The 11,742-nt window shown below is 51.8% G+C and overlaps 1 protein-coding gene across 1 annotated transcript; it reads left to right on the forward strand.

Annotated features, from left to right (window-relative positions):
* The first annotated feature begins 1,858 nt into the window (after positions 1-1,858).
* Positions 1,859-3,248, forward strand: NPBWR2 (neuropeptides B and W receptor 2). Its single transcript, XM_057400810.1, has one exon. The coding sequence runs from the start codon at positions 2,079-2,081 to the stop codon at positions 3,075-3,077; it is 999 nt and encodes a 332-aa protein (XP_057256793.1). The 5' UTR covers positions 1,859-2,078; the 3' UTR covers positions 3,078-3,248.
* The last annotated feature ends 8,494 nt before the right edge of the window (positions 3,249-11,742 follow it).

Raw genomic sequence — 11,742 nt, forward strand, 5'->3', positions numbered from 1 at the left:
CTAAAGGAGGTACCTCCCTGAGTGCAATGAAGTGTTTGGCTCCCACCCATTCACTGCCAGAACAGGGTAAACGCCTGCAGAAGAGGAGCAGAGTCAAGGGCGCCTCTTGGCTACAGGGCTCATGCAGAGGAGCCGACCTACTCGGTTGAATGCCCCATCAGACACAACGCTCTTGCTCTGCCTGGTATAGAAACAACGCTCAGGCAAGCCGCAGGTGGGAAATGCATTTAAAAGACCACAAGAGGATCGAAAGACCTTTGTTTCCTTTCCCTCTTGCTACAGGGACACAAAGGTAAAGTGAGCTTCCCCTGTTGCTCGTTTTGTTCTATAACCTGGGGTCCAGCTTCGCAGGACTCCTGCATCTCACGATGCGCATCCAAAGGATTCAGTTTCATTTCCAAAGCTGGACCAGGGACCCAGCTGGGAAAAAAACAGCCGAGCCCCCCCCCAAGCAGCTGAAACCAGCACAGATCTGGCAAGGTACAGCTGCTTATTTGTTCATTTTGAGCGCTGCAATGTTGTGTACCCTCCTCCCGCTCCCTCCCCCTGTACACATTTGCGCATCTCCCTTTGTTAAACCAGCCAGTGCTCCCCGTAGCAGCAGTTTAACCCCCCCCTCCCCTCCTCTTCCCACCCATCCACAGCTTGCCAGCCCTGGGTGCTGCTGTGCCCCTCAGCATCTCCCTCATTCCTGAGGAGCACAGCCCTGCAGCACCAGCTGCTCCCCAGCATCACCCGATTGACTATTTAAATAGCCCTGCAGAGAGAAAAACTTTTCCCCCCTCCCTTCCCTGCTGTGAACAAGTGCTGATTGCTCAGGCAGGCAGCGCACACGCAGAGCCACCGTCTTGATGTGATCACAGAGCCGGGGACCGGCAGCATCCCAGGGACCCTTCTCCAACTCGGAGCAGAGGGAAGAGGCTCAGCAGTGCCAAGCAGCGGGTACCGGAGGAGCGGGGGCAACGGGAGCCGCTCAGCAGGTAATGGGCTCTTCAACCCTCTCTTCCCAAGGCTTGTGGTCCTGCTCACTTCAGTGCCGTGTGACAACAGAACGCGAGAGGAGGGAGGCATCGCCCTTGGCAGAGCCTGGGGACCAGCTGCCAAATCTTCGATCTTCGCAGGGGGTTGGGTTGCTCCTTCACTTCCCTGCGGAGGAATCCTTGGAAGCGTGGGGCAGGCGATAGCGGTGGATGTGGTAGCTGCTACAGGTGGGGTAATGCTTGCTTTGACTTTAAAGCGGGTTTGCTTTCAGGGCACTTCTCCCCCCCCCCCCCCAAATAATCCTGAACTTTTGGGATTTCCAGGTGTGTCCGCCCCATCTGTGCCATGTTCTATGGGCTGCCACAGCAACTTGCAGTGGGGATGGACTTCATTTTGAATAAGATCATGACCATGTTGCTTAAAGAATTACTTAAACTACAGGTTAAGCCCCTTTAACCTTTAGCTTGGAAACACTCCTTGAACTTTATTCCCCCCCCCCCTCCTTCTTTTGCCAGGGGACCTTGGGAGCGTCAGGAACTTCACTGTGAAATCTCAGTCAATGCAAGGAGTGGGAACGCGACACAAAGGCACTAATTAAACACTGCAACGCTGCTGCTCCGGCATGGAAAAGCGAGCGCTGTGGAAGTGAAAGAGCATCCGCCCCTTCAGACCTCCTGTGAGTAGCAGACCGGGCGCAAAGCTCCCTCCCTGCCCTCCTTGTTCCTGCAGACCCAGGAGGACTCCTGCTGCAGACGGTTCCACTGGAGCCGCTTGACTTCCCCAGCAAAGAAAAGCCAAAGCTCACCGGGATGCTCTTCAAGTTCCTTGACTGATGGCAGGAGTTTTAATCCTCATTTCTTTCATTCATGGAGTGTGTTTCAATAGGGCTTTTTCCTCCTGACCACTTCAAGTTCTGACTTCTCCAATGGTGGGTGACAGCAGAGGTAAGTTGTATGGCCCATGCTGCCTCACAACCCACTCCTTGGAAGTCATCCACTTCTCAATGGAGTAGCAGCTGCTTCTCATGCAAGAAGAGGCTCTCTTCTGGGCTAGTGAGGCTTTTAATGACCACCCAGGGTGGTTTATGACCAGGAGGCATGGGAAACAGCTCTCTTTGGGACGATCTGAACAGCACCTGCAGCAATGCAGGCAACAGCTGCTACCTGGACAACAGCATGAGCTTCAACTTAACCTTCCAAGAGCAGGCAGCCGATTTCTACGTTGTCCTCCCCGTGATTTACTCCGTGATCTGCGCTGTTGGGCTCACAGGCAACACTGCCGTCATCTACGTGATCCTCAAGGCCCCCAAGATGAAGACTGTGACAAACATGTTCATCCTGAACCTTGCTATAGCTGATGACTTGTTCACACTTGTCCTGCCCATTAATATTGCTGAACACCTCCTTCACTACTGGCCCTTTGGAGAAGTCCTCTGCAAGGTCATCTTGTCCATAGACCACTACAATATCTTCTCCAGCATTTACTTCCTGACAGTGATGAGCATAGACAGGTACCTGGTTGTCCTGGCTACAGTCAGGTCCAAAAGGATGCCACATCGCACGTACCGAGCAGCCAGGATTGTCAGTTTGTGCATCTGGATCCTAGTCACCATCATAGTTCTCCCTTTCATCATCTTTGCCAATGTCTACATAGATGACCTGGAGATCAAGAGTTGTGGTCTCAACTTCCCCAAGCCCGAAAGGTTCTGGTTCAAAGCCAGCAGGATCTATACCCTCATCCTTGGCTTTGCCATTCCAGTATCCACCATCTGCATCCTCTACACCATGATGCTCTACAAGCTAAGGAACATGCACTTGAACTCTAATGCTAAAGCCCTGGACAAAGCCAAGAAGAAAGTCACTATCATGGTCTTCATAGTCCTGGCCGTGTGTCTCTTCTGTTGGACCCCCTTCCACTTGGCCACCATTGTGGCTTTGACCACTGACTTGCCCCAGACCTCCATGGTCATTGGCATATCCTACTTCATCACCAGCCTAAGCTATGCCAACTCCTGCCTGAACCCCTTCCTGTACGCTTTCCTGGATGACAGCTTCCGGAAGAGTTTCCGGAAGATGCTGGAATGCAGAACTTCCTGAACAACGGATTGAGGCCCAGATCCCCTCCCTCCCATGGCTTTGAAGGGCAGCTTCGCAGACTAAGGGGTGGTCAATGAACGCACAGTGTTCTTTCTTTCATTTACATGTAATGGATGTGTCTGTGTCATTACCACTCACATGGTTTGTCCTGCTTACTTGCAGCTCTTGCCTTTTCCCTCTCTGTACCTCCCAATGTCTCAAAGCACCATTTCTACAGTGTTAGTTTTAATCTCACACTCTGAAGCGTTAAGGGCAGGAAAGGTCCTTTTCAGAGGCACATCTACTGCACTGTGGTCCTTTATTGCCATCTGCTGTACAGCACAGACAAGCTGGAGAAGGGTTCTCAGACTAATATCATGCTCAGTCCTTAACAGCTGTTGTGCAGAGGATTGCTCCATGGAGCAGAGCTAATGAGCACTTCCGATGGAACATCAATAAACCGGACAGAGGATGCCAGATGGGTATTTGGACAACAAACCATTTTCACATCCACGTACGTGCGTATGTGTGTTAGGGCTTTGATTTTGAGGGATGTCTGGTTTCCACCCCAAATTCCCTCATTCCTGAGCTGTTAACACGAGTGGAATTTAAACCAAAAGCAAGACTGGGGTCTTGTGTGTTAAACACCATAAAAATACTAGGGAATGCGTGTTAGAAATTATTTTTAACTCCTTGTTCCTGTTAAGTGTCAAATATCTATTTATTTAAGAGTGAATAATGAAATAAACCTCACGAGAAAAAGAGAGACTAGTTCTTATTTCACCAGAAAAAACTGATGCTGCGTGACCCATGCCTTTGCTATGTATTACAGTCTACCTACTGTAAAATGCTATAGTCATAGAACAGTAACAAAATTAAGGTGTTCTGGAAGCCACAACTCCAGCAAGAACTGCAGTGACTGCTCCTTCTCTAACAGGTAAAGAGCAAAAGCACATCAACAGAACCAGGACCTGAAAGGAAGAATCACAAACACCGTACTGAAAGCTTCAAGGACCACTAGACCCATGGTGGCAGAGGTGAGCAGGGCTCATCGCACTGCAGGGTACATGTTACTGGTTTAAGGAAGGCTGTCTCAGCTAACACTTTTCTCTCCAGCTTCCCCCAGGTCCACAAGCACCAAACTGGGCTCTTTTCTGCCCAAATTTCACCAGGAAAACACAGAAATAAGTAAAACATGGGGCTACAGACAGGTCTAGACAGCAGCTGTATCACACATACCAAAGACAAGCTACCTGCAGCAGTCATCCAAAGTCCATCCAGAAAACAGAGCTGGAGATAGGACCTGCAATATGAGGCCAAAATCCATGCAGGAGGCAGTCCTGGAAGCAAGGGTCCCTCCAAGAGAGCTGGGTTGGAAGGTGCAGGGCTCATCTTAAATAGCCTCCTGGAGCAATGGGTGAGGGTGAGACACCAGGTGAGGCCTCTCAGGGCAATCAAAACCTACCAGTGCCCCCAGACACCAAAACTGACCTTCAACACAGCAGCATGGCGATGTGCTTCTTCCCCTTTGGGAAGCTGGAAGAGATTTGTGCATACACCATCACTTGTGCAGCCTTCCCCATATTGAAGGGGTTAACTTTGGAATCAAAATGAAGGAGGCATTCCTCCACATTGAAACTTGCCCAGGAATTTTTGATGCCAAATGTAACATTGCCTTGTTGTAATGATTGAGAGCTGGAACCTCAGTCTCAGCCAGCCTCACAGAGAGCAAACCACAGTGGTGGGACCTTAATCTATCATCTCAAACCCCAGGTTTAGTGCCCACTGAGCCAAGTTTCGTGGTTCTTCTCTATTTCCCATCAGCTCCACCTTGCAGCTACCAGCAAACCATGTGGAAGGTGTCCCTGCCCATGGCAGGGGGTTGGAACTGGATGAGCTTTAAGGTCCCTTCCAACCCAAGCCATTCCGTAGTTGTATCACCTGTAATTCTATGAAACACAAGGATTATTCAAAGCCTGGTCCTGGCAGTATGTGCGTGTTTGCACATGGAGGTGTGTGGAGTGATGCTTAGCAAGCCCCAGCCACAAGAGGAGAGACAGGGAGGGAAGAGATCAGCTCTAATCAGAAGGTGCTAATGGCTCTCAAGAGGTATCTACTGACCCAAGGAATGTGGGGAAAAGGAGGAACACCTGGCAAATAGGGGACCGAGGACCATATGGGTGGTTAATTCCGGAAGGAAAGCTGGGTGCTGTGGTCCCGGCTGACCTTTATGGGGAAGGAGGCAGGTCCAGCAGCACATGAGGGATGCAGAGGTGTTGCATGACCCCCCTTGGAGCAGACCAGGGGGCTGAGCCAGCCTGCGTGGAGGGGGTACCCACTGCTTTAGCAGCATTGCCACCTGCTGGCAACGGGCTTCCCACATGGAAAAACATCAGTGCAGAAAACTGCCTCAAAGGATGCCACCTCCCCCAAACTGTCCAGTTAGGTCTGCAGGAAAGGCAATATGTTTTATCAGGTGGAAAACCTGATGTATTGCATTCAGTGGACTTTTCGAGGGTAAGTCACCCGTTCAGACCTGACATTATCCCAGTTAAATCAATGTCACGACTGTCACAGAGGGGCTGAGGTTGGAGATCCCCCAGTCCAACCCCTGCTCAAGCACGGTCACCTAGAGCAGACTGCCCAGGGCTGTGTCCGCTTGGGTTCGAATGTCTCTGAGGATGGAGATGTTACAGCCTCCTTGGACAGCCTGTTCCAGTCCTTCACCACTCCCACAGTGATTTCCCCCCCCCCCCCATGTTTAAATGCAATTCCCCATATTTCAGTTTGTGTCTCTTAAACACCAGTGAGATGAGTCTGGCTCCCTTTTCCCTGCACCCTCCATCAAGCATTTACAGGTATAGCTTATATCCCCGATCCCTCTCTCCGTGAGGATGAACATCCCCATCTCTCAGCATCTCCTCTTGCAGCAGCACCCTGCCTCCATCCGTGCTTAAATAAGATGCTCAGCTCTTCTTTGCTCTTGAGGGGTGCAAGGCGACACGGGGAGAAGAGATTTGCATTGGCCAGGGTCTCCCCTTGTGTTTAGAAAGGGCTCTGTCGCCCATGGGTGCCCCGAGCTAACCGGTGGGTCCTTGTGTTTCAGCCCGACGGCACTAAGCGGCACTCTCTGCTTTCAGCTCGGCATCGCTGGATCTTCACAGCGCTGCTCAGCCTCACACACAGGCTGGTGCCTGCAAACCTGCTGCAAACAGGGGCTGTCCGTGCCTGGGATGAACCCCTGAGCATGGCACCAGAGAGCAGAAACCACCTTTGAGGTGCTTGTCCGCACATCGCACAAGTTCACCCCAGGGAAACGCTGCGCACGGCTCCTCCGCTTGAGTTTCACTAGGGGCTGGTTTGCTGCCGATCGCAGCAGCACACATCAGCTGCATCCTGATGGCTGGAAGCAGGGAAATAAATCCCCTTAACGATCCACTGAATAAACCCCTGTCTAAACAAGCATCCCTTGCAGGGTCTGTGCGGTCCCGGGAGGCTGAATCAGGGATGCACACAGCTCCCTCCCATCCTAACCCCTCGCCAGCCTCCTGGGATGCCAGCTCAGCTGCAAAGCGGGGGCAATATCCTTCCGGGACAGTCCAGGATGGCTTAATGAAGGCAAAGGTGCTGGGTAACCTCGCAGCTCCTTGGTTACAGCAGGAGCTGAAGGCTTTCTGCTTGCTCCTGCCCACTGCAGCAAAGCTCCTGCATCCTCCTCTACGGGAAGTACATCGCCTTCCCTGCGGCTGCACCCATGGGGACCAACAGCCCCGGAGGACTCCGCTTCATCATCCCTGCGTGAGGGAGAAGAAGCCATTTTCCACCCCAGGAGCAGGAATTAGGGCTCATACAGGGCTCATATTCCCACCACAGGCTTTAAAGGCAGCTGAGATAAGAGGCAGGGATCGGAAATTGCTCTTGCTTTTTAAGTCTTTGTGCTGCAGCAAGTAATAAAGGTTGCTTCAATCAATTGTCCTCATCCGAGCTGTGCTGCAGCTTGTTCCCCCCTCCCGAAGCTGTAATCCCCTGGTACTTACACAGTCTCACACTGTCTCCTGCTGTTGGTCACGATTTCGGGTGAGAAAAGACATAATACCCCACTGAGGGATGCAGATCCGGCTCTCAGAAGCATCTTTAGATGAGGAAAAGAATAAAACCAAAAAGGGATTAAAAATGGATGAGCAAAACCTTGGAATAAAGAAGATACGAAGCAGAAGGGTCTCTAGAGGGGACTGTTGAAAGCAATTCAAGAGAGAGAATTTGTCCCTTTTCTGTGCAGCCTGCACTTGCCTTGTCATCTGCGGGATGCTGAGAGCCCCTGGGTGTTATCTTGGTTGGGGAGGATCAGTGCTAACATGCCATTGATGCTCCCCGTGTAAACCTGGGGAAATGGTGTCTCTCTGGCTTTACTGCTGGCTCTGGGAGAAACAAACCTGGTTTGGTGCTTCAGAGGGCCCCAGCACCCCAAGGTCCATAGAATCATGGAATACCGGGGCTTTGTAGAGCGGGGACCAAAACTGAACACAACACCCCAGGCCTGACAAGTACAGAGCAGAGCTGGATGGTGACATCTTTATCTCTGATGGTGATGCTCTTGTTGATGCAACCCAGCATCCTGTTGGCTTTCTTGGCCGCAGCAGGATCACGTCCACTCCAGTTGAGCTTGTGGTCCAAGGCTTGACATCCCCATCTGATGCTGAAGAGAAGGGGGCTCCCCAGGCTGGCTCCTGATCTCTCTTTCAGGACATCATCTGAGGACCCTCTGTGGGGACAGCAGCACTGGCATCTCCCTCTCCCATGTCCAGGACAGACCATGGTCCCTTCCCATTTATACCACCTCTGCAGCTGATGCTGGACCCAGGGCTGGTTTTGGGGTGATAAAGCCTCGATCTAAGGCAGCAGTGAGGCCTCCAGAAGAGCTCCACACTTGCTGCCACCATAGGACACCAGACACCCTCCAAAGCCCCCATAATCTTTCCAAAGAAACCCCTCTTGTAAAGCCCCATTGCTGCACTCCTCTTCCCCCACCTCCCTTTTGCTGGGAAGGAGGAAGAGGAGTTAATTTAAAGGCGAACACCAAGAATAGGGACAGCAAACATTGCCAAGAGATGCTCGCTGGCATTTGTGTTTGGGAAGGGAAGATGCAGAGGGAAAGATCAAAGCTGTCTGAATAGCTTTTAATTACGAGCCTCAATTGCTCTGTTTTCTCTCGGAGAAGTACACAATTATCCAACAAAGCTCTCAGAGTGGAAAGAGACACAAGCCCGAAGCTTCAAGGGCTGTTTAGAGGCTATTTTCCCTTCCTAAACCATAATATTTGATGTCTAGATAAAAACCAGGCACTCCCACAAGTGCCTCCAGCCAAGGCTGCTGCTCACTGCATAGATGGAGAGGCTGGAAAGCTCCTCCTAAGGGGAGATGAGCAACCCGGGATGCACTGAAGGCGGAGGATGGCTCTAAAGCACCCACCTCAGTGTCCCCTGGCTGGCAGGGATGTGGGCTCTGGCACATCCACCAGCATCCCACTTGGGAAGGGGGAATTCCCAGCGAGGGGAAAGCAAACCATGGTATGGGAATAAGACCTTCAGTTGTCCCCATTGTCCGTTTTCCTGAGATGGAATTTCACCAGGACTCGTGCAGGTCTCCATCACCTCCCCTTCTCCTGCACATAGAGCAGAATAAGACACCTTGAGGGTTCCTAAGGTCCAAAGCATCCACTGCACAAAGCCCAACAGGCAGCTGACTATGGAAAGCAGAGGAACGAGGACTCGGTTTCATGAACTTACCCCTCAAATGAGATCAGAGGCTGGTAATTAATAGAGTCAGATTTCAGCGCAGTGGGAAACCTCCCTTGAGACTCAGCCCGCTGCTGCTCGGTATTGATGGAACGCTGTGGATGTAATTACACTTTTCTTAGCCATGCAATGGAGACAGAGGGCTCCTCCGTGCCATGGGTCACTCCTGGCTGAGCTCCTTCACCCATGCTGACCAGGAGCCAGGGATAGGGAAGGTCAGAGCCAGCGCATCCTACACCATCCCCATGGCATCACCAACACACACTCCTTGGGAGACAAGAGGCAGTTTTCCAGCTGAGCACATTGAAACTGAACCCCAGTGCCGATGCCAAAGCAAACTGGAGGGAGATCAGCCCTGGCCCGCTTTCCATACCCATCTCCAAGGCATCACAGAGGGAAGGGAGCAAGGATAAACACCAGCACCGGTGGCTGGGCTCATTGTCTGCTGTTTTACACTTGATCTCTGGAGGCAAGTGGTTACGTCCAGGAATGTTCTCTGTGGTTAAGCAAAGCAGGAGCAGTGCGAGGCTGAGATGAGGGGAAGTCCAAGATGTGTGAACTAACGACCTATGCACATGAAGAAGCTGCTGCTAATGCCTAACACTGAGCAAACATTAAGTCGCCAAATCACAACACGGGATTCCTCTCACACAGGGGAAATCAGACCAAAAAGCCATTAGTCTTGCTCTCATATTGACTCCAGAGCTTGCGTTTCTATTCGCTGTCACTGAATGAATCAGCATGGCAAAGCACTCCCTGTACATGGCAGGCTGAAATCACACACGGAAATCAATGTTTGTAGAGTGGACAGAGCCAGTTCGAACTCTGCTCTCCCCTCTGTGGCCATGGGGAAGGGGATCTGATGCAAGCAAACACCAGTCGAAGGGAGGATGCTAATTCTGCCAGTGGTTTCCTTGGAAAACATCGAGCTTCCTGCTTGGTTTCTTGCAGATTCATCCTTCACTACACTGGAAATCTGCTGTTTGGCAGAGCTGACGCTGCTCGGCTCTTGGCTCCAGTCCATATTGCCTGTCTGCAAGCCTGCAGGGGAGGGAGGCAGCGGATGCTCTCCCTGGCCACTGCAGGCAGGAGGAGCATCCACACAGGAGCTACATCCCCACACAGCAGTAACATGTAATGGAGAAAACCACCACGTTCTGCTGCAGGAACGGGCTGGATGCACAGGTTATGAGAGTTCCCATTCCAGTGATAGCTGCCAGTGTGGCTCTGAAGGTAGGGTTTCCCACCCAGCACCTAGACACCGCAAAAGGTACAAGGATTTGGGAGCAAAAGGCAAGGATGTGCCCAACAGTGCTGTACAGACAAATGGTCCAACCTGCTTATTACTCAGGGAGATCCCAAGTGATGCACGGAGGGATGGGGTTTGTTCCCAGAGGCCCTTAACCACAGAAGGACCAAATTCCCAAGGATCCAAACAGTAAAAGATGTTCTCCAGGGGGGTGAAGGTGATCCCAGAGGGTGTGGGGTGGTTTTGTGTGCTTCCGACCCCAGGGAGCATCCAGTGAGGTTTGGGATCGCTGGAGCAGAAACCTGGTGTGCAGGAGGAGAGGCAGGAGGTGGGAAAGAGCCCCCTGTGTCCCCAGCTCTGCAGGGAACCAGCATCACTCCCATGCTGCAGACAGCTGGGATTTCACTGCATTAAGGGAGAGGGAGCAAAGTCGGTTTACATGGCTGATGAGCATCGTCGTTGCCAAGATACATAACCATGTTGCTCTGTTTATTGATTATTTCACCCTGTTGTGCAAGCTATCCAGGCTTCAGGGTACTGAAGAAAGGAACAAAGGGAGCCTGTGAGTCGTGGGGCTCTTGGACCTGAAGTGCACCCACCCCAGTGCATCCCTTTCCAAGCAGTCCCTTTGCCTGGAGAAATCCTAATATTCCTTCTTGCAGAATGGGTTATGGCTTTAACACATCTGTTATGGTGTGTTTGAGCAAAGGTGGGATGCAGCCCAGTCTAAATGGCTGGGAGGGGAGATGGATGCAGCCACTGTGGACCACTCAAAATAGATGTGCATCAGTTCAAGGAGGGGCTACACATCCCCATCCCCAAAACCACCCTATGCCGAACGTCCCTTGGCATCACACAGCATATGCTCTACTTTCTCATAAGTCCATCTCTGCTCCTCAGGCAGCACCAAGACTCACCTCAAAAGCCTCTTTCACCATAAAGCTGAGGCAGATTTCCCTCTATCCTCCATGGAATTCTGCCCTCCATCCCTCCCTTCACAACATCATAACTGTGCTCTCCTCAGCACAGGAGAAGGCCAGGGAGCAAGAACTGGTCCTTCAGAGAGCCCTGGGCAGGGTCTGGGAGGTGAAGATCAGGGATGTGCGTTACCAACAGGTTCTGCAAAGTCACAGTGATGAAGCTCTGCCACCATGTGAAGCCATGAATGCACAATGAGGGCTGCAGCTCAGGATGGGTCCAAAGGAGGTTCTCCCTGTTGAAGGAAGGAGGAATTTGCTTATGCATGAACATCCACAGAAGTCGCTGAAGGGAAGCACAGGGAGATGAGGGGCGAAGCAAGCTGGAGGCTTTCTGGTAGACTTTGCTGCTGGTCTGAGAATCCCTCTTGTAAGCAGACAGCAAAGGCTGCGGCAGCACCAGGGCTCCTGGACATCCTTTTACTCACAAGGAAGCAAGATCCATACAAGGATCCTTTCTACTCACAAGGAAGCCGTAGCTGTGGAGAGCATCCACCTTCCTGTAAAGCATTACAGGGTGAGAGGCACCCATCCCTGGGCACACAGTGTCCTACCCAGCAATGATGCCTGATATCCCAAAGTACCCAGAGAGAGCTCAGAGCCCAGTTAAAGCTCTTTGAGGCGGGGAATTGCAGCTGAATACTCACTCAAACCAACAGACCACA

The sequence above is a fragment of the Pezoporus wallicus genome, unplaced genomic scaffold (genome assembly GCF_028554395.1).
Source record: "Pezoporus wallicus isolate ANWC-B61680 ecotype Strahan unplaced genomic scaffold, APGP_CSIRO_Pwel_v1 contig_11133, whole genome shotgun sequence".
Classification (NCBI taxonomy): Eukaryota; Metazoa; Chordata; class Aves; order Psittaciformes; family Psittacidae; genus Pezoporus; species Pezoporus wallicus.